The following is a 27,786-nucleotide window of genomic DNA, read 5'->3' on the forward strand; positions in this document are numbered from 1 at the left end:
AGTAGCTAACTAACGTTAGTTAGCTAGCCAGCCAGCTCGCTAACGTTAGCTGTCAAGTTTATCATGGCATTCTTTGAAGGTTCTGGCCACGTTTTAACTTTAGTTTGCCCATGAAATTATTTAAGACTGATAACTAGCTAAATAACTTACAAAAACATTAACAAAAAAAGAGAGCTATGTATAACTAGCTAATGTTACAAGTTGAGCCGAGCCAGTAACTTAGCTAGCAAGCTAAACTTCATAAAGGTTCATGCAAGCTAGCTACCTAGCAAACTAAGATAAAATGATGTATTTTTTTAAACCGTTTGTTATGTAAAATCACTAACATTAGCAAGCTAATACTTATTGAAACAAATCTGTATTAGGAGGGGAGGAAAGTTGTTTGCTAACCTGGCTGGCTTTATAAAACTGCTTCTTGAAGCCCGCTACAGACATCTTGGAACCGGTCTTTCACCTTTGCCGTAATAGGATTAAATTTGATATAATAACTATTACTAGCTAAAATAGTTGTACGCCACGGTCATATGATTGCGTTAAAGTCGTTCTCCTTTACAGTACACGCCGACGAGGATGTCCTGCTGTTCACGATTGTGACTAGAAATGCTATTGAACAAGGGCGCAGATCTCTATAAAGTGCATATAGGTCTTGAAAGACTCTAGGACTAGGTATGAGTATATCCACAGTGTACACTTTTAGCTGCACCAAACCGTTAACTCGACACCTCCAACATATCATTGCGCTCGCTGCACATTCCAAGTTGTCTCTCCATAAACAAACGTGCAGCGCCCTCTATCGCACACAAGAGGAGCAGGCCAATATGGTCTGTGTTCACTTTTTTTCCCCCACAGGGTGGCATAATGTTTTTCAATAGTTGTCGATGTGTCTACTTCAGTCTCAAGTACTTTAGTTGAAAACCACTTCAAACTCACTCATGCTCAGTGTTGGGGAGTGGTGAACTACATGTAGTCTAACTAGTAATTAAACTGCATGTTGCAGTAGCTTGGTGGTATAGTTGAACATTGAAATCTTGGTAGTGCTTTCGGTAGTTCATTACTTTTTTTGTATGTAGTACTATAGCTATAATAACTGAAACTACACACTACTTATTTTGCAAAAAAAATAAAATATTTTGGGTGAAATTGACAAGAATTTCCTTTTTTTGGCATCAGACCTAGGTGGGAACCCCTGCTCGCCTCACAAGTCCTCAACTGGCAGCTTCATTAAATAGTACATGCAAAACACCAGTCTCAACGTCAACAGTGAAGAGGCGACTCCGGGATGCTGGCCTTCTAGGCAGAGTTCCTCTGTTCAGTGTCTGTGTACTTTTGCCCATCTTAATCTTTTCTTTTTATTGGCCAGTCTGAGATATGGCTTTTTCTTTACAACTCTGCCTAGAAGGCAAGCATCCCGGAGTCGCATCTTCACTGTTGATGTTGAGTCTGTTGTTTTGCGGGTACTATTTCATGAAGCTGCCATTTGAGGACTTGTGAGGTGTCTGTTTCTCAAACTAGACACTCTGATGTACTTGTCCTCTTGCTCAGTTGTGCACTGGGGCCTCCCACTCCTCTTTTTATTCTGGTTAGGGCCAGTTTGCGCTGTTCTGTGAAGAGAGTAGTACACAGCGTTGTACAAGATCTTCAGTTTCTTGGCAATTTCTCGCATAGAATAGCCTTCATTTCTCAGAACAAGAATAGACTGACCAGTTTCAGAAGAAAGTACTTTGTTCGATTACAGGCCATTTTGAGCCTGTAATCGAACCCATAAATGCTGATGCTCCAGACACTCAACTAGTCTAAAGAAGGCCAGTTTTATTGCTTCTTTAATCAGGACAACAGTTTTCAGCTGTGCTAACATAATTGCAAAAGTGTTTTCTAATGATCACTTAGCCTTGTAAAATGATAAACTTGGATTAGCCAACACAACGTGCCATTGAAACACAGGAGTGATGGTTGCTGATAATGGGCCTCTGTACGCCTATGTAGATATTCCATTAAAAAGCAGCCGTTTCCATCTACAATAGTCATGTACAACATTAACAATGTCTACACTGTATTTCTGATCAATTTGATGTTATTTTGATAGACAAATAGTTTTGCTTTTCTTTCAAAAACAAGGACATTTCTAAGTGACCCCAAACTTTTGAAAGGTAATGTACATGTTTTTGGGTTGTTCTGTTGTCAACAGATGTTACTTAACTGTATATCTTTTGTTAAATATTTAACAATTGACCTATCTTTATTCCATATGATTGATATTCCTATCTGTAAAACTAATAAACTGGTGTGGATCACCCAATTCCAATGGTTAGGAAGTTTAAATACTGTACATGAGTAAGCACACAAACAACATCAACTTATTGTAAAATGACTTTTATTACATTCTTAAATCCACATATTGTGTCTCCATTGTTGCTACAACAAGAACTCTTAAATGTGTTTAAAAATACTCTTAGGCTTCATATTCATAATATATCCTAAATTATATATTTTTAAAATCTAGATTGATTTCAATAATCATCTTAAAATAGAATGAAAACATGATAAATAGAAGTATCATGAAAAGATTTAGGGAGATATTATTGAAAAAATAGAATAACAACTCTCCAAGACAAAAAGGAGGACACTAAACTGATAAGAAAAAATATGACAGACTACGATAGAAATTAAGAAACAAAAGATCACAACAAAACCAACACAGGATACATAGATTAAAATCCATCTTTAAATGTAATTACATTTTAGATCCTATTTATTCAAAAATGTAGGCTCAAAAGTGCTGTAATAATATTGATATTAGACTGGGATCAAACCTTTGATACTTTTGTGAACAACATTCACAAGAACATGTACACTGTGATCAAGGTTTTAAGGTCTTCTTCTATTACGCGCAAGGTGTCGGACTAGGTTAACTGATGAAAACACTGGAACAGAGAGCCCAGCTATCTCCCTGAGTGACTGAGAGGAAATGTAACTGCACACATTGCGAACTGCCTTAAAAGAAAGAAAAGCAGTTTTAGGTGTGCAAATACATAACCATCTAAGTTCTAAACACTTACAAAGCATTTCACTTAATAGAATCTCCTCTGCCTTACGAACCATAAACTCAAGTCAGTTAAACTAGTTCTGTGTAAAAGTTGAGTGTTGTTATGTTGAGAGAATTAAAAACCTCTTGTGCTGTACTTTTAAGGGGTCTCAGGCTGGATTGCTTATGAAGTCTACTGAGACATCTAACCAGGGCTGTTAAGACCTTCCTAACTGAAATCGGGAAAGACATTATTGCACAGTCCCAATATGACACAGTGGTAAGCTCCCAGAAAAGTGTATCCCCCTAAATACCAACTACTTTTATATATACAGTATGAAGAACCGCACTGTTCCAGCATTGCAAAGTGAAACATGTGATTATTGAAATATAATTAGACAGAAAATATTCAAGGCCCGTAAGTGATTCTCTCTTATTGTGGTAAAAGAAATACAAGTATTCTGCTCTGACCAAACCTTTCACACTGCAGCTTGTCTATGTACAAGCTTTGTACTGAGGGTGTTGAGAGTTTTTTGAAATCCCAAAAGCCCCTTTAAGAATAGTTCAAAAGTAATATCCTGCCACACCCAATGTCCCTCTCCATAAAAAGAGATATTAATCTAACTTTAACTTCCTGGTATAGATTAATAAAAATCTGTGCTCTCATTGAAGACAGAGGGGCAGATTTAATGCTCCCAAATAAACAGTGTGGAAAAATATATAAACATAAAATACATATTTTTGTACACTATCATCATCCTTCAAATTGCATTATAAATTCTGACATCTTAAATACTCTATAATCTAAATGTTGAAATCCCTAACTCTGGGGGGTAGCTGATGGCTCTGTTAACCCTTCATTATGCCGTGAGTGTTTTTTGAGAGGGTGAGGTAAACGGGGGAGGGTTAGGGAGAGAAGGCATCATTAACAAATCATCACACTTTCAGTTCAGTCTGAAACAGTTGACTGCCTAAAAACATACAGAGGGAGCCTGAGTCCCCACCTTCCCCATACTGGTCAAAGCTCAAACTCTAAACACCCCTTCCAAATTGTTGTTGGTGCCGAGCTGGGAGCACTGGAAAGTGTTTTCACTACCTATTTGTTTTCTTCTTATCATCTGCTTCCTTTCCCTCTTGAACAAAGTATTGTATTGGACCTACAGACCCCTGGTTTGAGGGATCCTTCATCTCCTGGGGAACTCTCTATCTCATTTGCTTTAGTCCTGCCTGTCTGAGGCAGGAGGATGTCCCACTTCTGTCAGTTTCAGGAGGACGTTCGTCAGTCTCTGAGCTGGAACCCTGAGATTATTTGTAGCACGAGAAAAGTGTCCAGATTGGGTGAGGGAGGGCTCATTGTCGGTAAGTGCTATTCATTTAATCATTTTCCATCCCAGTACCCCAGAATATGACCAGAAATATTTTGAAAGACGCAGTCCTGGCGAATCTATTTATTTATTTGCCTTTATTTAACCAGCTGAGTCATTGATAACACATTCTCTTTTACAATAACAACCTGAATCATTTTTACGTATTATACATCTCCCCCTCTCCCTCCCTCTCAATGTATATATATATTTAAATCCCTGTCTAATTTTATTTTTACATGAGTAAATATAAGTGTATAGGTAAAGAACATTTAAAAATACTTATGTGATTCTTCTCTCTTGCTCTCTCTCTAAGTGGCATTTGCAAGGGAAAATGTAGTGGGACTGAGGTCTTTGATTGCACCTAAAAAATGTAAGTCGAGCTGAAAAATATCAGTGTCTGAATGTGTGCCTGTAAAAATACATGTATAGGTCAGCATAAGTGCTTTGTCTTAGTGCTGTGTGTGCAAGTCTGCATGCATGGTAATAGTTGCATCGTCCATGTCTTGCATGCAAAAAAATGTGCCCACTTATCCATTTGATCTTGGTCCCTTTAAACAGTTTGTTCATGGGATACAAAACTGCAAAGTATGGGCACTACCAAATAAGAAACTGGAGAAAAACAATTGAGCTGTCAAACTGCAATAAGATAAAAAAGAGACTACACACCATCTCCTCCAATGGGGCAGGATTGTATAGTACATTCAGTCTCGTGCCTTGAGCTGTGCTGCATGTCTGTGGGGTACATTCAAGATTATCTTACAAGGACTTACACTGAGACCTGGAAAATAAGTTAAACTGTTTTTACAGAGGACTTCAGCTTAAGGGAGATCTCAAGCTCTCAAGCTCTTAGAAAAACCATCTGAGATTGCAAAAATACATTCTCAGAACCGTTTTACTCCCCCCAAAATAGGCAGCATGCATATAGTACCCAGCACCTAGTGTTGAATTTTGTAGCCTGTCACTGGCTTACAGTCCAAGCAACTCCATAAGGTGGAGGTCTGAGGTGAGAGTAGTATGTCCTAAAGTGTAGCGTGCAGGGTTGTCACAGAGCTGCTGGTTACTTCGCTGTTGCCACATTCCTCTCCCTACCTCTCGTTCCCTACATCTTTTTGTCTCTATATGAATCACTTTCATATCTAAACAGATTTTTAGTCCATTGTGGAGTCTGGGAAGGTGATTTCACTGCTGAACACCTCACGGTACAGAGGGGGGAAATTGAATGCAGTCTCCGGGTGGAGCAGACGGAAAAACTCGAGCTTGTCAATGTGTAGATTACAGATGGACTTCATCATGGGAAGCTTGGACACCATCTTAGAGGTAGAAGAAGAGACACAGAGAAAGGAAAAAGCAGGATAGAACATTTGTATCTTTCACATTCCACCCCAAATCCTTTAACAAAAGCCTGTTTGAGGAATAAAGGAATATATCATCGTCTGCCAATATGTACCTTTGCCAGTTTCTCCTCTGATGAGCCACCTCTGTGTAGACAATGTTGCAGAGCCAGATATACTTTCTCTTGAAGCTTCTGTACCTGTTGCCTGTCTGTCAACCATGGTCGGTCTGGAGGGAAAAAAGAGCAACAACCACAGTCAGTCTGCTGGTTTTCCTTCTTACATATTACTTAGTGTCTGTTTCAGAGCTGAGACATCACCCCAGTCAACGGGAGACAGTGTGAGAGGATTACCTGGTGACAGGAGAACAGAAGCACTGAACAGAGCCATCTCCTCTTCAGAGAGCTGCATACGACTCAGGCTCTTGGCCAGGTCAAACACAGCACCCACAAGGTCATCACAACCTTCAAGGAAAGAGGGGGGAAAAACACGTGTCTTCAAAACAGAAACGTCTGACTTGGTTCACTTTTTTAAAAAGTAAGCTATAAAAAAGGGTTGACCTAGCATTTTTCGACTATGTGGGTGGGTGAATATATTTATATACTTTTTTTTGTGTGTGTGAATATACTCTGATGAAATATTAATGCTTTGGTTTCATAAAGAGGGGACTCACCAAGAGCTTTGAAGGTCTGTGCGCTAGCAAACTTGCTATCAAACAGAATAGTGTTGTTGATGGGGTTGTAGGCACGACACATGCGAATCAGAAGCACATCCAGACATCCTGAAGAGGAGACCGTAAAGAGACCGTAAAGATGGAGAGGGGGAGAGAGAGGAAGAGGAAAAGGGAGAAAAGGGGGACAAAGGATGCTCCAACACGTACACACAAACAATATGAAATAAAACATGAATTCCATGTTGTCAGTCAATAGAATACATCCATTTCATATCACAACATCAAATGTATTTCAATTAATTATAAATTAAATAATTTTTACAATACAATTTGTTACAATTCAAACAAAGATGATGAACAAACAGCACATAAAAGAAAAGGTGAGCGAGAAGAAAAACAAGAAGAGCCATCATTAGAATAATAACTTTTTTCTTGAACATCGTTGGAAACAGAATGTGGTCTTTGCCACATAAGGTTAAATTGATTGTATATTCTAAAATGTAGTCCTAAGTGGCGAAGTTTGTTTGTCTGCAGACACACATGTTTGTCAAATATACTATTGTGTATGAATGCTGTAGTACTGACACATGGAAATGCAGTTAATGCTTACATGCTCAGGTTGTCTGAACAGGAACTACAGTGGGCTCCGAAATTGTTCACACCCTTGATAAAGATGAGCAAAAATGACTGTATATAATACAGTGGCAAGAAAAAGTATGTGAGAACCCTTTGGAATTACCTGTATTTCTGCATAAATTGGTCATACATTTAGATCTGATCTTCATCTATATTGTCTATATTGAATACATCATTTATACATAATTTAAACATTTACAGTGTAGGTTTGAACCCCTAGATTAATGACTTCTCCAACAGCTAATTGGAATCAGGAGTCAGCTAACCTGGAGTCCAATCAATGAGACGAGATTGGAGAATCCTTCAAGATCCTTGATATCCTTTGTCTGCGCTTTTGGACTTCCGTCTTCAATTCAAACCACAGGGTTTACAATTGGTTTCAAGTCCGGAGACTGAGATGTCCATTGCGAATGTAGATTTTTGTGGCCAATTAACTGTTTCACACACATCAATATCCACATGGAAATGGTTGATTGGCCACAAAATCTACATGTTGCAATGGCCATCTCTGTCTCTAAACTTGAACCCCATTGAAAACCTGTGGTTTATATTGAAGAGGGCAGTCCATAAGCGCAGATAAAGAATATCAAGGATCTGGAAGGATTCTGTATGGCGGAATGGTCTAAGATCTCTCCCAATGCGTTCTCCAACTCATAAAACATTTTAGAAAAAGGCACAGGGACGTTATTCTCGTAAGGTGAAATCAGGGATGTCAATCATTTTGACCTCTACCTTTTTGAGAAAAATAATGGTTACTTGTTTAACAAAATCTCTTTCTCTGAGAAATTGTATTAGTATAAAATAATATCATTTCCCCAATGTTTCTTGCATACAATATAGCTCAGTATTTGAATTATTTATTTTATACAATAATTTTTGCTCATCTTTATCAAGGGTGTGATTAATATCAGACCCCACTGTGTGCTTTGAGGTCAGAGAAAGCTGGTGTATGAGGCCATGGAATAGAGTTGTGAAATGCACTCATCTTATGTCCTAACAATAGGTACTGACCTGCTTTGAGAAGAATGACCTGGTCGTTCTGACAGAGATCCAGGAATCCAGTGATGCGCTTGGCAAACTCCACCACGTACTGGATGGCATTGGTGAGGTGGATGGCACACTGCTGCCACATGACCTCCGCAGACTGAAAGAGAGAACAAAGGGATGCCCATGTTAGATATAACATTGGGAATAGCACATAGTCGTGTAAGAGTAAATAGGTCACAGGTCACTGAGTTAATCTTGGTACAGGACATTGATGTTTACCTTGCTCTGGAAGCTGCGTGTCTCCTCAGGGGTGTACAGGGACCAGATAAGCCTCTTCAGCTCCTCACTGCCATGCTGACTGGTCTCTATGTGAGACTTTACTACACTAGCAGTTATACGTTCTGGAAATGGACAAGACATGTATGGTTTAGCTATCAACCACACTCAATGAAAAAATGATCTAGTGTTGGTTATAGTGACATACAGCAGATGGTGATAGAGTGACTGTTCCACTTACCAATCTCGAGCATGGAGAATCCCTCGGGTAGAGGGTTGAGCAGCGCGTGTGTGAACAGGCCGGACTCGTGCAGCAGCTGGTACTCGTGCTTGATGTGGTGGTTGCTGTCTCCGAAGTCCAGTCTGTTCTGTTCTGGTGAGCTTTGAGAGGAGGAGCTGCTACCCCCGCTTCCCCCCATCATTTCCAGATTGCAGAACTCTCTTTCAGCGCCCTCTGGTGTCAGGGGCAGGTCACACAGCAGGCCGTCTGGCAGGGTGATGTCATCAAGGTCGCTGAGAGCGGCACTGGAGCCTCTGCTGTATGCCCGGCTGTGACCTCCGACCTCGCCTCCCTCCTCACGGGCGGCAGTTAACTCCTGGGACGCCTGGTGCTTCTGGACCTCAGCATACAGGCTGTCTCTCTGCTTTTTGGACATGCGGCCAAACTTCACCGCTGTACCAGGAAAGGGGATAGAGTCAGTAAATAATCAGGGAATGAATTATGAGCTCATATAGTAAGTCCATATGGAGCCAATATGGAACTTGAACAATTGCAAATATAGAAGAAAATCCACTGATAATTTCATTTCATGGCATCACTGCTGTCTCTCAGGCATGACTCCAGGAGTGATTTTACACAGTGTAACACAACTCCACATTTGGCCTTTCAATAAGACCCAGAGAGCTCTAGCGTCCGGTGAAGAGACAGACAGGGGTCCCCTCTGGACTGACCTTGCTGTGTGTGTGTATGTGTGTGTGTGTTTCACACTCACCATCACGGCTCATGCCTAGGGCCAGGCACTTCTGCAGCCGGCAGTGTTGGCAGCGATTCCGATTGGTGCGGTCAATCAGACAGTTCCTCTGCCGGGAACAGGAGTATATAGCATTGTTCTGCTGGCTGCGTCGGAAGAAGCCCTGCAAACACACACACAAGCACAAACACCATCAGGGAGGCAGGTAACCTAGCGGTTAGAGCGTTTGGCCAGTAACTGAAAGGTTGCTAGTTCGAATCCACGAGACGACTAGGTGAAAAATCTGTTGCGCTGCCCTTGAGCAAGGCACTTAAACATAATTGCTCCAGGGTTGCCATCAATAATGGCTGATCCCTGGCCGTGATCCCACTCTCAGGGGGAGTGGGAATTGCAAATAACACATTTCAATTTCATACCAAACACTTATACAGGTTCCACAATTGTACAGGTTACACAAGTGTGAAACAGGACACATAAGCTTGAGCTATTTGACCATGAATACAGGTGCAGGGATGGATGGGCACTGGGCAAGGGCATACAATATATAAATAGTCTAAACTGATTGAATTTGCTGTGGGTATTCTAGAGGGATGACAGTAGGCAGAACTAAAATAGAACACTAAGAGTAAGTATATCTCTGAGATTGAGGTAGCTCACCTTGCAGCCTTCACAGGTGATTACACCATAGTGGATCCCTGATGACTTGTCCCCACAGATCTTGCAGGGTATTACTTCAATTTGTGCTGGAAGTAGAGAGAGAGGAGGAACATTTAGTACATTGCATACTAAACACTAAAGACTCACTAGACTAGATAATACAATATAACTTGATGGTGACTTGGGTTTTGAACTCTTCATGATATGGTCCTTAGAAACTGTGCCAGAACTGTCTGAGAAAGTGCAAGACAGGTGTAGATATACCTACCCTATCAAATAAGAAGGGATAGAAACATCTGCTCAATCTTTGCTCCCAACTGCCCTGATTTTGAACTCAACAGAAACACTATACTCCGAGTCGGTATCCACGTCATACGAAGGAATTTCCCTTGACAACACCCACAAATTGGGGAAAACAAACATTCTTTCCCATTGACCCCCATTGTATATGAGCCAACTTCATCGTCAATGTTTTGTTATATATGAATTACATGCAGAAAAACTGCTGTGTTGTTTAACCAGCCCAAAAATCCTGATCTACGGTTCGCAATGTTCCCACATAGAGAAATAGAGCCTGCGAGATGAGTCCTGTGGCTTCAGGCTATTTGGCGTGGGAGAGTGGGAAATGTGGGGAACCAGTGCCCAAGTAGGCTACTACTTTGAAGAATCTCAAATATGAAATATATTTTGATTGGTTTGGTTACTACATGATTCCATGTGTTATTTCATACTTTTGATGTCTTCACTACTATTCTACAATGTAGAAAATAGTAAAAATAAAATGAGTAGGTGTGTCCAAGCGTTTGACTGGTACTATACCTGTGGAAAAAATGTAATCACAGGTAAGACATTTAACTTGTTTAGTATAGTCTGTTTGTATCGCCACTCACTACTTGTAGCTGTATAGTCCATTTGTTTTTGTTGTTGGTCTTGGCTAGCTTAATGTTCTAGCACTGTCATGAAAAGGGGCATGAGGGAAGCCATACAATATGATGTTTTTCTAAGTAGTGAGAACGCTTGGGCAGAAGCAGGCAATGTTGAAAAGTATCCTTTAGACATGTTGTACTTTTCTTGAATGTAGTTTTGTAATTGACTGAAACAAACAAACAACAAGAAAAAGGTTAAGTTTTTGCTGTGAGCCAATGGGGTAAACCACAGGTTGTTTTCCCCACAGACGTGCGGGGACGTGACGTTTCATCTAATACCGACTGGCACTATCAGAGTCAAAAGCCAATTTGCAGCATTTTGCAGGAAAAAAAACTCCATACTGGTGATACGAATATAGAATTTATTCATATGAACAGAACATTTAACAGTATGTGCAACAGTGTGTGTAAAGCCCTGAGCCCTCTCTCCCTGGAACAGGCTATTATTTACATCATACCAGAGTAGCAGGTTAATTGCATTTACTGGGCCTGGGGTAATAACGTTTCACTGTTCCTCCTCCAGGGTGAATTAAATGTTAGAAGAGGTTAACAAAAGCCCCTGCTTCAGGAAAGCCTCCTCTGCTACACAAGATAAAATGGCTACGCTCAAAAACAAATGGTTGTTTTTCTGTGTTCGCTTTGACTGCTGGGTGTGTTAAATCTTTTTTTCTCAAAACTATTTTGTATTACAGTGACGCAAGGCGTTATGTAACATTTACTTTGCAGGTAGCAACTGTATTAACGGCCCTTTACCAGCCCAACCAATCACCCGAGTGAGCCTGTGTCTAGATACAGTAAGTGCGTCACACACGGGGAGCAAAGCAAATGACTAAACTATAAAGTTGAAATCTCAGCATCATAGATAGGAAGGGAGAATGCTCAACTATAACTGCTTTGTGAGTGGGAGTCTTTTGCATAATGTGAGTGAGATATTTGAGTGGCTTCCCAGATATAATTCCTACTGACCTACAAAAAGCAAATAGGGAAATAAATATATAAAGGCAGTGGAAAAAAACCGCTCTCTCTCTCTACCCCATCTAGCGCCCCTGGCCCCCACCCTCTCCCTGTTATATAACTGCTGTCTGGCCGAGTTTCACGAACACACTCATTCAGGGGAGGTGACCCTAGCAACGCCGTGACGAGCCTACCCCTTCCCTCTCTTATCGCTCCCATAGGTTCCTGGGAGCATAGCTTTGTCTCTGATATGTTAACTGACATGCTGCTCAGCTGTGTGGAACAGTCAGGCTATGAGAGAGGAGGAGCTGTTCTACTGACACACTTTCCAATTCAGCAAGGGGAGGCGCTTTGGTTGGCATCCCTGGCAATTCATCTGATTTCTTTCTTTCCTGTTTTAAGGTGGAACCAAATCTGACTCAATCACTGACAGGGGAATGGAAATGTTCACAGGCTAAAAAAAACAGTCCATGTTTGATTAGTGAAAGATTGATTATCACTTTAGAATCTGTAGAGTAAATACAAGTGTATCGACATCCATGTTCCACTTATGTAACACCAGGGAGTGTGAGAGTATTTTAAACATGTCTGCAGTATATTCTGAAGGGGCCCTGATTGTAACTTACACTGGTGCTCAACTTGTGGAAGCATGTCAGGTATTTTTGCAGTTTCAGCTGTCTCGGAGCAGTTCATAAAACTAGTTCTACCCCTAGCATAACCACTGAGTCCTGCAGGAGTGTTATGGGCTGTCTGGACAAGTCAGTTACATAATGGGTCATGGCTTCAACACCTGAACCCTTTTTACACAACTCTAATTCATTTCAGGACATTTTAATCACGTGAAAGAATATGGCATTTAAAGTACACAAAGTACCACGCAGTATGTAGCACTAAGGAGCACTGCAGAATGTCAGCAAAGTTCCTGGACATCGTTTCAAGAATGACAAGTTCTCGTGTGCCTTACTTTTCTGGTTTGGTCAGTGGATCAGGGATGTTTGACCTGAAGTCTTCCTCTGCCAACAAGTTTAAGCAAAGGACTTAGTCCTTTACACTCATAAATTAACTCTCTCTAGGAAGACTTATCTCATGGAAAACAACAAGTAATAACTATGTAATAGCCATTGTCCCATGGTAAATACTAGGTAATTAGTGGGCAGAAAATAAAGTGTAACCAATATGAGTAAGATAAGATGATATAGTCTACATATAGAGGAACCAGTTTAAAAAGTATTCATATTAAGGGAGGGTCTTTATGTTGCAATAGCCTTTTACTAAGTGGGAGAGGAGTGTTGTGAAATTGTTGACAAATAACTCTTCATGTATAATCTAATTCAAACCAAGCACGGCGATACTCTAATTTAAAACAAGCACCGCGATACTCAGTGGCGTGTCCAGGGGGTGGCCCAGGGTGGCCACAGCCTCCCCTGAAATCTGATTGCCCACACCTAGAAATTCTGAAATCTGATAGGTCGTCTATGAATATATTGATTATTTCGAACAAGATGCGCACCGACAGTAAGACTCATCAAGCTCACTGGAGAAAGAATCGGAGCGAGCAAAACCGCGCCCCTGTGTTTTAGTATGTGTAGCCTATGTATCTGATGCTGTCTGGATAAAATAGTATGACATGTTTATTTTTGGCCAGACAGCATCAGATACATGGGCTACAGATACTAAGACAGAGGGGTCCTGTTTGCCTTGCTCGGATGCTTTCTCTGGTGAAATAGATTCAGCCTCTTGTGAATTGAAGGGACATTGTGAAACACGGATGGACACGAACTTGAAATATTTTATAAGTTTGTTTCTTTTTTTATTGTTAACATTTTGGAGGAAGCCTGGCTTCCCTTGGTATCCATGAACACACGCCACCTTGTAGAAAAATGATGATTGCTAAATACTGCACAATTTAAACACTTGCCCAAAACACGTGTAAATATTAGACTAGAAAGTGTGCCTTAATGTATCATACTTATGCTAAAATGTTGATTCTATTCTACTGAGCTATTTACTTTATGTTCATATTGTCACGACTTCCGCCGAAGTTTGTCCCTCTCCTTGTTCAGGCGGCGTTCGGCGGTCGACGTCACCGGCTTTCTAGTCACCACCGATCCATGTTTCATTTTCGTTTTATTTTGTCTTCATTATACACACCTGGTTTCCATTCCATAATCAATGTTCCTTATTTAACCCTCTGGCTTCCCTTTCTGTTTTGTGCGTGATTGTCGTTGTCATGTGGTTTCGTTATTTTGTGCTCTGGATATTTGTGTTTTTCCTTGTTGGAACATTGCTTAATTTTGAGTAAATTCTCTGATTATTACTCATACCTGTGTCCTGCGCCTTACTCCGCCTTATCCATTCACCTAATTGCTGACAGAATCACGCACCATAGAATGGAGTCAGCAGGTGCAACCAGCCCTCCTCTCCAGTGGAGGAGCGCGTCCAGCAGCATGCGACTATGTTACAGAGTCTCGGTACAGCCGTGGATCGCGTGCTGCAAACCATGGACCGATGGGAGAAAGGGGGTTTTCCGGTTAACCCATCATCATCACCCCAGCTCCCATAACAACCTACACTGATGTCCACCAATGATTCATCAGGATCCAGTCGGATTCGGCTCTCGCTCCCGGGAGCGTATGACGGAACAGCTGCCGGGTGCTAGCTCTACCTAGCAGCCGTCCAGCCGGCCCCTTCAGGACCCGAGAGAGTGAGCGCCCTCATCTCTTGTCTGATGGGTAAAGCACTGGAATGGCCAACACCATCTGGGAAAGGGAAGGCCCGACGTTGGACAATTACGAGGATTTCACCTGCCGCTTCCGGGCGGTTTTCGATCATCCACCTGAAGGGAGAGCAGCGGGGGAACGCTTGTATCATCTAAGACAGGGGATGAGGAGCGCTCAAGAGTTCGTGCTGGACTTTAGAGCTCTGGCCGCTGGCGTGGGATGGTATGAGCGGGCCCTGATCGACCACTACAGGTGTAGTTTACACGAGGACGTTCATAGGGAGCTAGAATGCAGGGACACCACCCTTAACCTTGACCAGCTGGTGGACCTATCCATCTGGCTGGATAACCTGTTGGCCTCCCACGGACGTCCGGATCGGGGTCCGTCAGTTCCATCCCCCAGCACCTCTGATCAAACACCAATGGAGGTGGGAGGTGCTGCTATGAGGGGGACCGGAGGGGGGACCATTCCCTGCACCACCTGTGGCCACAGAGGGCACACTGCTGGTCGGTGCTGGGGAGGTTCCCCGGGGGTCGAGGTAGCAGGCGGAGCACTGGTGGATCATCCCAGGTGAGTAGGCACACAACTCACCCAGAGCTCCCTGTTGCACACATGTGGTTGCATATAGGATTTCCTGAGTTTTCCCCGCGTTCCCAGGCAGTATTTGATTCAGGCGCAGCTGGGAACTTTATTGACCGTTCCTTTGCACTTTGATTAGGGATCCCTATTGCTCCTGTTGAAGTTCCCTTCCCTGTACATACCTTAGATAGTCGTCCTTTGGGGTCGGGGCTAATTAGGGAGGTCACAACTCAACTCTGTATGATAACGCAGTCATGAGGAGAGAATTAGTCTCTTCCTGATCGACTTTCCTGCGTTTCCTGTTGTGTTGGGCCTTCCCTGGTTGGCTTCTCATGACCCCACTATTTTGTGGCAACAGAGGGCTCTCAAGGGATGGTCCCGTCAGTGTTCAGTGAGGTGTGTAGGTGTTTCCTTAGGTGCAACTACGGTGGAAAGTCCAAACCAGGTCACCACCATGCTCATTCCTCCCGAATATGCCGATTTGGCACTCGCCTTCTGTAAAAAGAAGGCGACTCAATTACCACCCCATCGACGCAGGGATTGTGCGATAAATCTCCTGGTAGATGCTGCACTTCCCAGGAGTCACGTGTATCCTCTGTCACAGGAGGAGACGACGGATATGGAAACATATGTCACCGAATCTCTGGGACAGGGATACATTCGGCCTTCCACTTCACCTGTCTCCTCTAGGTTATTTTTTGTGAAGAAGAAGGATGGAGGTTTGCGCTCGTGTATTGACTATCGAGGTTTAAATCAGATCACGGTAAAATACAGTTACCCGCTACCGCTCATAGCCAGTATGACAGAGTCATTGCATGGGGCGCGCTTCTTCACAAAATTGGATCTCAGGAGCGCTTACAACCTTGTGCGTATCCGGGCGGGGGATGAGTGGAAGATGGCGTTTTGCACCACTTCTGGGCACTATGAGTACCTCGTCATGCCGTACGGGTTATTGAATGCTCCATCAGTCTTCCAATCCTTTGTAGATTATATTTTCAGGGACCTGCACGGGCAGGGTGTAGTGGTGTATATAGATGACATTCTAATATACTCCGCTTCACGTGCCGAGCATGTGTCCCTTGTACGCAGGGTGCTTGGTTGACTGTTGGAGCATGACCTGTACGTCAAGGCTGAGAAATGTCTGTTCTTCCAACAGTCCTTCCTAGGGTACCGCCTTTCCGTATCAGGGTTGGAGATGGAAAATTACCACATTTCAGCTGTGTGTAATTGGCCGACTCCAACCCCGGTAAAGGAGGTGCAGCGGTTCTTAGGGTTTGCCAACTACTACCGGAGGTTTATCCAGGGTTTTGGTCAGGTAGCGGCTTCCATTACCTCCTTGCTGAAGGGGGGACCGGTGCGACTGCAGTGGTCAGCTGGGGCGGACAGGGCTTTTAGTCACCTGAAGGCTCTGTTTACCCCGGCTCCCGTGCTGGCTCATCCGGATCCCTCCTTAGCGTTCATAGTAGAGGTGGACATGTCCGAGGCTGGGATAGGAGCTGTGCTGTCTCAGCGCTCGGATACGCCACTAAAACTCTGCCCCTGTGCTTTCTTTTCAAAGAAGCTCAGCCCGGCGGAGCGAAATTATGATGTGGGGGACCGGGAGCTATTGGCTGTTGTCGGGGCTCTGAAGGCGTGGATACATTGGCTTGAGGGGGCTGGGCACGTTCGTTTGATCTGTTGGGCCAGATCAGATGGACACTGCGCTGTCTTGCTGGGAAGTACTGGTGGCCCACGTTAGCTAAGGACGTGAGGGTTTATGTTTCCTCCTGCTCGGTGTGCGCATAGTGCAAGGCACCTAGACACCTGCCCAGAGGGAAATTACAACCCCTTCCCGTTCCACAACGACCGTAGTCACACCTATCGGTGGATTTCTTGACGGATCTTCCCCCGTCACGGGACAACACCACGATCCTGGTCGTTGTGGATCGGTTTTCTAAGTCCTGCCGTCTCCTTCCTTTCCCTACGGCTCTACAGACTGCGGAGGCCCTGTTCACCCACGTATTTCGGCACTACGGGGTGCCTGAGGATATAGTTTCTGATCGGGGTCCACAATTCACGTCTAAAGTCTGGAGGGCGTTTATGGAACGCCTGGGGGTGTCGGTCAGCCTCACCTCAGGTTTTCAACCCGAGAGTAACGGGCAGGTGGAGAGAGTCAACCAGGATGTGGGTAGGTTTCTGCGGTCCTATTGCCAGGACCAGCCGGGGGAGTGGGCGGTTTTCATCCCCTGTGCTCTGGATATTTGTGTTTTTCCTTGTTGGAACATTGCTTAATTTTGAGTAAATTCTCTGATTATTACTAATACCTGTGTCCTGTGCCTGACTCCGCCTTATCCATTCAACTAATCGCTGACACATATTCTTATCTTTAATTATTTCTTATTGTTGCTGCATTGTCAAGAAGGAACCTGCATGTAAGCATTTTGTTGGAGAGTATATACCATGTGTATCCAGTACATATGACTCAAAAAACTTGAAACATGAACTAGGTTGAATGTCATTACACTTATGGTGGTTGTAATATATGTCCCTTTCCATTAAATGTGCACAGGTAACCTACTTAACCTACTTTTGAAGTGATTTGTTTGACAATCAGATGAAAACATCATGACTGGATGAGTTCATGACACATTTTTAAAAAAAATGTTGCGTACGCGCAGTTATTATATTGAAAAAATCCCCCTAAACTGGGTCTGTGCACCACCTTGGCCACCCCATTCAAAATGTTCTGGACACACAACTGGCGATAATAACGTACAATACTAGCTAGCAAATTCACACTGCTTCAAAAAGTGCTGACAACATTCATGCTTTATTTAATATGCAGACAATTGTGATTGAAGGTGGGAAATATTTTGCAGTTAGTAGTGAAGCAGTTAGTGGAACTGTCAGACATCTTTCACATAGGATTTACGATATGTTGCCTGTAAAAAAAAGGGCAATGTTTATATGACCCCCTTACAAACAGGCCATTCAACTTTTATATAGCCATTGCTTAAGGCTGGCACCACAGGCTGAAGTGACATTTTTATTATGTACAGTTGAAGTCGGAAGTTTACATACACTTAGGTTGGAGTCATTAAAACTCCTTTTTCAACCACTCCACAAATTGTTTGTTAACAAACTATAGTTTTGGCAAGTCGGTTAGGACGTCTACTTTATGTATGATACAAGTAATTTTTCCAACAATTGTTTACAGACAGATTATTTCACTTATAATTCACTGTATCACAATTCCAGTGGGTCAGAAGTATACATACACTAAGTTGACTGTGCCTTTAAACAGCTTGGAAATTTTCAGAAAATTATGTCATGGCTTTAAAAGCTTCTGATTGGCTAATTGACATCATTTGAATAAATTGGAGGTGTACCTGTGGATGTATTTCAGGCCTACCTTCAAACTCAGTGCCTCTTTGCTTGACATTATGGGGAAATGAAAAGAAATCAGCCAAGACCTCAGAAAAAAATGTGTAGACCTCCACAAGTCTGGTTCATCCTTGGGAGCATTTTTCAAATGCCTGAAGGTACCACGTTCAGGTGTACAAACAATAGTGTGCAAGTATAAACACCATGGGACCATACAGCCGTCACCCCGCTCAGGAAGGAGACAGCCAGACTATGGTTTGCACCTGCACATGGGGACGAAGATCATACTTATTGGAGAAATGTCCTCTGGTCTGATGAAACACAAATAGAACTGTTTGGCCATAATGACCATTGTTATGTTGGAGAGGCTTGCAAGCCGAAGAACACCATCCCAACCGTGAAGCATGGGGGTGGCAGCATCATGTTGTGGGGGTGCTTTGCTGCAGGAAGTTCAAGCTTGGTCGCAAATGGGTCTTCCTAATGGACAATGACCCGAAGCATAATTCTAAAGTTTTGGCAAAATGGCTAAATGGCTTAAGGACAACAAAGTTAAGCTATTGGAGTGGCCATCACAAAGCCCTGACCTCAATCCCATAGAACATTTGTGGACAGAACTGAAAAACGTGTGCGAGCAAATCATGTGCGAGGCCTACAAACCTGACTCAGTTACACCATCTCTGTCAGGAGGAATGGGCCAAAATTCACCTAAATGATTGTGGGAAGCTTAAACCTGAAATGTTTGACCCAAGTTAAACAATATAAAGGCAACGCTACCAAATACTAATTGAGTGTATGTAACCTTCTGATCCACTGGGAATGTGATGAAAGAAATAAAAGCTGAAATAAATCCTTCTCTCTACTATTATTCTGACATTTCACATTCTTATAATAAAGTGGTGATCCTAACTGACCTAAGACAGGGAATTTTTACTTGGATTAAATGTCAGGAATTGTGAAAAACTGAGTTTAAATGTATTTGGGTAAGGTGTAAACTTCCGACTTCAACTGTACTTATCAATTTTAAGATTTGTTCGTATGTTCGTCCATTAATATCAGTATTTTCAAGGAGTAAACATAAAAATGTCAAACTTGAATAAAATGTATTTTTTTAAATTTAGTTTATCATACTACCGTCATCAACATTTTTATGAATTTTAACCACTTTAAAATGGACATAAATCAATAATTGCAATCTCACTACATTAAATTACACATAATTTAAAAGCATATTTCATAGAGAATGTTACAAACTGGACTATATTCAGTAACTTACTTTGAAGAGATGATGATTGGGTCTAAATAGTTGTTTGGTAGCCTAAATACAGTGTACTTGTCTTTAACTGCTATTTCCCAAAAGTCAGACTCTTCCCACACACAAATGTATTTTTCTCAGGTTCAAAAGCATTTGCATTCACCAAATTTTCTGTGGTTATCCTAAGATATATTCTCCAGACTTGCACAGAGAAAATTGTTGATATGTTATTCTAGATAACATTTTCTTTGGAAAAATGAACCAAAAATGTCTTTAGTATTCTACAGATAGAAAGATGAAAAATGTATTTATCAAAATCTGCTCTGGACAACTCAGATCCTGGAGTATTTTAACAAAATGAAACTTTAGGCTGACTTCATCCAGTGTCCCCCCCAAAACTTTTTGTGCGATATGCAAATATGTGCATATTTAATGCGATATTGCCTAATTTGCATACTTTTACAACACACTTCTAGAACATGTTAATACAAAAAAGTCTTAGAAAAGTCTGGTAAAAGTTTATTGTTATATGATTAAGGGGTAAAAAATACCCTATCAGGGTATGGTGCCTTGCAACTCACAACTGAGCAAGAGAAATTCAACTTTGACCCTGTTGTTTCGATCATTGTCATGGTAACCTGACATGACAGAAAGCAGCATCATCAAGTTCTAAATTCCTCCGATAGGACAGAAGAGAGTGCACTGCTTTCATTTCTTCACATTCACAACAGTAAGTTAGCAGTTCGACATACTTGTTGCAGGCTGCAAAGGCGTCAATTTCCTACTTAACTCCCCACAAAAAAATCTGGAAAAATATGCATACTGTCTTAATAAAACAACCTTTTCCTCCCCCATGCTATGGTGGCTAGATTCTTTTGGACGTTTAGTCTAGCAGGGGTAAACAACAGACTGGTGCAACCTGTTTGGCTGAATGCGGTACATAACACATAGCCACCCAAGACAGTAGTGGAGAGGGAGGGACAGGTAGCCTAAAATCACACACTGGCAACGATTTTCAAATGGAAGATGCACCACCAAATTTTACAGTACATATGGGGGTATTTGAATTTGGACCACAGAATTATACCTACGGAGGAGCGGCTTCTATGGAGGATCTTTGAAGGTCTTTTAACTTCACAGTTGGCTTAACTTTGGACCAGAGAAGCTAGCTGTGTGTGCACAGTGGCACCCGAATGAAAAAAAACATCTTACTTTTAATAAATCCAGTGTGAAATGTGATAACTATAGTGTCCCTAACTAGCAGTGAAAAAGTTAATCCATTCTAATTACAAATCTCTCTCATCTGAATCACACTTGTAACTTCAGTAGGCTACAGCTATGCTTCAGAGGGGGAGGGGCAGGTAGCCTACACACACACACTGGCAAAGATGTTCAGCTGGCCGGCAGACACTGGAAGAAGTTTCTGATTGACAGAGGTAGGGCTTTGCATAGGTGCTTGCTGTGTTTTTTTTTTGTGTGACTGGAATAAAATGCCCGGAACATAAAATAGCGTTATTAACCAGTTCCCATGCTTTTAAAACAATGGTTCTGTTCAGGAACAGTTTAGATCACTTTAGTTCTCGGGTTCTGATTATGTTCCTTGAAAGATGTTGTTATTTTCTAGACTTCAGTTCTGTTCCATGAACCGGTACTAGCCCCTGGTTTTATGTAGTCACTGGTCGCAGGGGATTAGGAGTGTATTGCCGGCTACGCTATTTACATTTGGGCACCAAAGACCAGACAACGTATACTTTGGTGAACCTTGGAACCTTGGGGCATACTAGGTCAGTTGGTGGAAACAAAAGTACAGGCTTTGTCGCCTGCAATAAGTCAGCAAAAAGTTGCTGGCAAAACGTCTTGGTTTGAAAGGTGCAGGCTTTACTGCAGGTTTTACTGCTGGGACAAGCAAACTGTCTGTCTCTGTCAGCCAGTTTGCTTGTCCCAGCAGTAAAGCCTGCAGTCACAGAGACTTTTCTCTCTTATCTTACCTAACCAAACAGCTCACAGGGAGTCCGAAGGTCCTATTTACCTTCTACTTTGTATTTACTTGACACGCTGTATGTTTAACCTCGAAGTAGTACCGCATAGCGATATACTTTAGCACAAACGCTACAGCCAGAGCGTTTAACCTACATTGCATATGCGATAAGGGTGCTTTAAGGTATATATAATATGGTCCTCTTGTCCTAGAGCTTAATTGCAGGGTTAAGGGGACATTTAGTTCTTAAAACATAACCCTCTCTCTAGGCTGGGCTGCTGATGGGGCCTTCAACTACAGTACCTAGCTTGCACCTGTTTTCTAAACAGTTGTGTGGATAGTGATAACTTATCCCTCTCTCTCTCCACTTCAGTGTGACCTACAGACACAAAGTACTCTGTGAGAGGGTATGGCTGATACAGAGCCCCACTCTTTAAATATGCCAGAAGGAGAGAGTAATTCCTCTGTAGGAGTAACAGGAGTTGACTGAGAGGCCCTAAGGCAGGAGTGGATGGTGCAAAAATTGTTTTTATTTATTTGACCTTTATTTAACCAGGTAGGCTAGTTGAGAACAAGTTCTCATTTGCAACTGTGACCTGGCCAAGATAAAGCAAAGCAGTTCGACACATACAACAACACAGAGTTACACATGGAATAAACAAACATACAATCAATAATACAGTAGTAAAATAGATAAACAACATGTGCAAATGAGGTAGGATAAGAGAGGTAAGGCAATAAATAGGCCATGGTGGTGAAGTAATTACAATATATCAATTCAACACTGGAATGGTAGGGTGTGCAGAAGATGAATGTGCAAGTAGGGATACTGGGGTGCAAAGGAGCAAGATAAATAAATAAATACAGTATGGGGATGAGGTAGATTGGATGGGCTATTTACAGATGAGTTATGTACAGGTGCAGTGATCTGTAAGCTGCTCTGACAGCTGGTGCTTAAAGCTAGTGAGGGAGATATGAGTCTCCAGCTTCAGAGATTTTTGCAGTTCATTCCAGTCATTGGCAGCAGAGAACTGGAAGGAGAGGCGGCCAAAGGAAGAATTGGCTTTGGGGGTGACCAGTGAGATATACCTGCTGGAGCACGTGCTACGGGTAGGTGCTGCTATGGTGACCAGTGAGCTGAGATAAGGCAGGGCTTTACCTAGCAGAGACTTGTAGACGACCTGGAGCCAGTGGGTTTGGCGATGAGTATGAAGCGAGGGCCAGCCAACGAGAGCATACAGGTCGCAGTGGTGGGTAGTATATGGGGCTTTGGTGACAAAACGGATGTCACTGTGATAGACCGCATCCAATTTGTTGAGTAGAGTGTTTGAGGCTATTTTGTAAATGACATCGCCGAAGTCGAGGATCGGTAGGATGGTCAGTTTTACGAGGGTATGTTTGGCAGCATGAGTGAAGGATGCTTTGTTGCGAAATAGGAAGCCAATTCTAGATTTAATTTTGGATTGGAGATGCTTAATGCGAGTCTGGAAGGAGAGTTTAGTCTAACCAGACACCTAGGTATTTGTAGTTGTACACATATTATAAGTCAGAACCATCCAGAGTAGTGATGCTGGACAGGCGGGCAGGTGCGGGCAGCGAACGGTTGAAGAGCATGCATTTAGCTTTACTTGCATTTAAGAGCAGTTGGAGGCCACGGAAGGAGAGTTGTATGGCATTGAAGCTCATCTGGAGGTTAGTTAACACAGTGTCCAAAGAAGGGCCAGAGGTATACAGAATGGTGTCATCTGCGTAGAGGTGGATCAAAGAATCACCAGCAGCGAGAGCGACATCATTGATGTATACAGAGAAGAGAGTCGAGAATTTAACCCTGTGGCACCCCCATAGAGACTGCCAGAGGTCCGGACAACAGGCTTTTCGATTTGACATACTAAAATCTATCGGAGAAGTAGTTGGTGAACCAAGCAGGGCAATCATTTGAGAAACCAAGGCTGTTGAGTCTGCCAATAAGAATGTTGTGATTGACAGAATCGAAAGCCTTAGCCAGGTCAATGAATACAGCTGCACAGTAATGTCTCTTATCAATGGCGGTTATGATATCGTTTAGGACCTTGAGCTCTGAAACCAGATTGCATAGCGGAGAAGGTACGGTGAGATTCAAAATGGTCGGTAATCTGTATGTTAACTTGGCTTTCAAAGACCTGAGAAAGGCAGGGTAGAATAGATATTGGTCTGTAGCAGTTTGGGTCTAGAGTGTCTCCCCCTTTGAAGAGGGGGATGACCACGGCAGCTTTCCAATCTAAGGGAATCTCAGACGATACGAAAGAGGTTGAACAGGCTAGTAATAGGGGTTGCAACAATTTCGGCAGATAATTTAAGAAAGAGAGGGTCCAGATTGTCTAGCACGGCTGATTGGTAGGCGTCCAGATTTTGCAGCTCTTTCAGAACATCAGCTATCTGGATTTGGGTGAAGGAGAAGTGAGGGAGGTTTTGGCGATTTGCTGTGGGGAGCGCAGGGCTGTTGACCGGGGTAGGGGTAGCCAGGTGGAAAGCATGGCCAGCCATAGAAAAAATGAAATTGAAATTCTCAATTATTGTGGATTTATTGGTAGTGACAGTGTTTCCTAGCCTCAGTGCAGTGGGCAGCTGGGAGGAGGTGCTCTTATTCTCCAGAACTTTTTTGAGTTTGTACTACAGGATGCAAATTTCTGTTTGAAAAAGCTAGCCTTAGCTTTCCTAACTGCCGGTGTATATTGGTTCCTAACTTCCCTGAAAAGTTGCATATCAGGGCCTCTCGGGTGGCGCAGTTGTTAAGGGCGCTGTACTGCAGCGCCAGCTGTGCCACCAGAGACTCTGGTTTCGTGCCTAGGCTCTGACGTAACCGGCCCCGACCGGGAGGTCCGTGGGGCGACGCACAATTGGCCTAGCGTCGTCCGGGTTAGGGAGGGGTTTGCCGGTAGGGATATCCTTGTCTCATCGGGCACCTGCGACTCCTGTGGCGGGCCGGGCGCAGTGCGCGCTAACCAAGGTTGCCAGGTGCACGGTGTTTCCTCCGACACATTGGTGCGGCTGGCTTCCGGGTTGGATGCGCGCTGTGTTAAGAAGCAGTGCGGCTTGGTTGGGTGATGTATCGGAGGACGAATGACTTTCAACCTTCGTCTCTCCCGAGCCCGTACGGGAGTTGTAGCGATGAGGCAAGATAGTAGCTACTAAACAATCGGATACCACGAAATTGGGGAGAAAACGGGGTAAAATACAACAAAAATATTTATCAAAGAAAAGTTTCATATCACGGGGGCTATTCGATGCTAATGCAGAACGCCCTCAGTCACCAATGATGGTGACTGATGATCTAACCTAGTTACATTAGGTTAACAATCTGTGTTAGTTACTGTGTTTCTAATAAATATGGTACTGTTTTTCTGTTTCATTAGTGTCTTTATTTTTGGCATATGAAACATCAATTTCTCTTTTGCGCTTTATGTATTTTACTCCACTGCTATATATCAGTCCTGAAATAAACCATATGGTATGGGGTGCTCATCCCAACCACTGAAACACATTTAGGGTTGTGCTACAACCACAGTTCCACACAACATCATATATAAATCCATGTCTATTTGGCTCTGCTTCCAGACAAATAGTGCTTTGGGTCAGCAGTTTTTCCATTGTAGCCTATAGGCTTTATCTGGGGCCCAGAGGATTTCCATACTGTATAGGGAATCAAAGGATGATGCCATCCAGCAGGGAGTTAAAGCTCAGGGAGTGGAAAGTTAGCAGTTAGTTGTCAAAGATAGGCACCTTCACACATACTGTAGCCCCACTGTGAACATCTCCTGACAGATAGTGACTTTGCGCTTGATCGACAGTGCCCTTGGGAGCAGAGAGCTGCCATCACTGCTCTACTTTGTCTTTGATTCCTTGCTAAAACTATACCCTAAAACTATACCCTACCCTATATAATCGATTCTACTATATATTGATGCAAGCCGTACTTGAAAACAAATGGGTGACATAGATTATGGTTAATGTAATCAAGTAGCTAAACTCACAATGGAAACTGAGTGAGGGCTTAAGGTGTCCTGCTGAGAGGTGAATGTAGGCTACTGGTTGTTGGTCCCCATATCCTGCTGCGACTCCGCATAGAAATTGCATAATAAATGTAAAATCCGGATGAATATTTTGGATAAAAGATTTTACATTAAAAAAAATATTTAACCTTTATTTAACTAGGCAAGTCAGTTAAGAACAAATTCCTATTTACAATGAAGGCCTACAATTATTTGCAGAAAAAAAATCTAAAATCACAGTCAGCTGTCTGGTAAAGTATGAAAGACCAACATGTGGTCTTTTGGCTTTTGTAAATAAATGATTTGCCATATGATGCAAAAAAAATCATACCAAATAATAACTGGCCTACAATAAATGGTTTAATATGCCTTGTAGGTAAAGAAGGTTGCTTGTACACCAGAAAAGGCTCTGTTTTTGACAGTCAACCGCATGGGTTTGCACATGCCATGAAACCTCTGCTCTGCCATCCCCTAGTAACCACTGGTTATTTTTTCACTGATAATGTCCTCAGATTGAAGTAATAATAGGCTCATGTTGGGGCGGCAGCGTAGCCTAGTGGTTAGAGCGTTGGACTAATAACCGGAAGGTTGCGAGTTCAAACCCCCGAGCTGACAAGGTACAAATCTGTCGTTCTCCCCCTGAACAGGCAGTTAACCCACTGTTCCTACGCCGTCATTGAAAATAAGAATATGTTCTTAACTGACTTGCCTGGTTAAAAAAAAAATATATATATATGTTAATGGGTTGCTGTTAATGTTAATGACGAGAACCCTCAGAAACCATGCCTCCCCACCCGCCCATCCTCCACCCTCTCTGAACGCGGTGTAATCCTCAATGACAGAACTAGGTCAATGGAACAGCGGACTCTACCTCACACAGCCCGCCATGACTGGATGCAGAAAACAACAACAACACCCGCCCACGCACCACGAGTAGGAATGAAACGAAATTAGCATTAGTTTTGAGCATTTGGGGAAAAATATAATGTAATATAATATTAATAATATATTTTATATGATCAAGTTAATTATGGCCAACAGTACTAATGCAAATACAACCAAACGTCCAGAATGAAAAACAGAGCTGAACAAAGATCATATGTAGGCCTAATAAGTCTTTCAATCACTCTCCCACCTCCCTTTTCTTACATAACAAAAAATGCTTGCTGCCAATTGCTGGCAAAGACAAACAAATCACCATCTACATTCATCTGCTAATAGCCTATGGGACATTTTTACTTGAGTTTGGTGTACTTTTTAAATGTGCAGATTTAAAAGTGCAGTGTTTTTATTCTTCTAAATTAACTTTGTAAAACATCCTGACGAAGCACATAGAGTGGGTTACTTGATTATTTGTCATATCTCATGGCCAAACATGAGTTATTTGAGACCTATGTCGTCGTTCATTCTCAAGCGCGCCCAGTTTCAACACATGCACCCCGGTCCGACAGTTCAGTAGACTATTTCAAAGTAATGCGTCTATCACAGTTTACATTACTCCCATACAAAACTGTCACTTTAATGAGCAAAACACAGACATAGACATATATGCTATACATGTTTGTAATTATTAGAATGTAGAACGTACCTCTCATATTCTTGCTGTTATTATTTTTGAGTCGCAAAACTCAACGTAAAGAAAATAAAACGAAAGAATATAAAGATTATATACGCTTTTTCACACCGAAAAGGAGCTGTTGAAAGTAAAAACAACAAATCCTAATATGTTTTCTAATAGCTGGTATGTGAAACAAACAAAATATCAAACGAATAGGTTAAGTTTGTTAACGTATTTACTCCGTGTAGCACAAGTATTCTTCCTGTGACTGTTCACAATGAGATATTGTGTCGAACTCCTGGTCTTCCCACTTCGTTCCTGTACTGGTGCTCACTGTCTCTTATCGATCGCTGCTGTAACCTTCTTTCGGCGCGTGGGCTCTCACATGATCTTGCTCGACTGGCCTGCCTTTTTCCCGCGAAACAGCGCGCGGCCCCGCGCGCTTAAGGAGGATCGGGCTTTCACTTGCGTGGGAAAGTGTGGCAGTGTGTCACAGGAGCAACATCGT

The 27,786-nt window shown here is 42.5% G+C and overlaps 2 protein-coding genes across 2 annotated transcripts in view; both read right to left on the reverse strand.

Moving 5' to 3' along the window:
* Positions 1-749, reverse strand: part of LOC112238833 (endophilin-A2-like) — a 31,647-nt gene extending 30,898 nt beyond the window's left edge. Inside the window, exon 1 of the mRNA XM_024407403.2 lies at positions 391-749. Within this exon, the coding sequence (XP_024263171.2) occupies positions 391-435 (45 nt within the window). The 5' untranslated portion in view covers positions 436-749. The remainder of the gene's footprint in view (positions 1-390) is intronic.
* Positions 750-2,352: 1,603 nt separating this feature from the next.
* On the reverse strand, positions 2,353-27,786 carry LOC112238933 (nuclear receptor ROR-beta). Its single transcript, XM_024407493.2, has 10 exons — positions 27,309-27,786; positions 9,921-10,006; positions 9,285-9,426; positions 8,534-8,965; positions 8,296-8,417; positions 8,041-8,173; positions 6,394-6,501; positions 6,074-6,184; positions 5,837-5,949; positions 2,353-5,699 (listed from the first exon to the last, which is right to left on the reverse strand). The coding sequence occupies exons 1-10, from the start codon at positions 27,313-27,315 to the stop codon at positions 5,538-5,540; spliced, it is 1,416 nt and encodes a 471-aa protein (XP_024263261.1). The 5' UTR covers positions 27,316-27,786; the 3' UTR covers positions 2,353-5,537.

The sequence above is a fragment of the Oncorhynchus tshawytscha genome, linkage group LG01 (assembly GCF_018296145.1).
Source record: "Oncorhynchus tshawytscha isolate Ot180627B linkage group LG01, Otsh_v2.0, whole genome shotgun sequence".
In the NCBI taxonomy this organism is placed as follows: domain Eukaryota; kingdom Metazoa; phylum Chordata; class Actinopteri; order Salmoniformes; family Salmonidae; genus Oncorhynchus; species Oncorhynchus tshawytscha.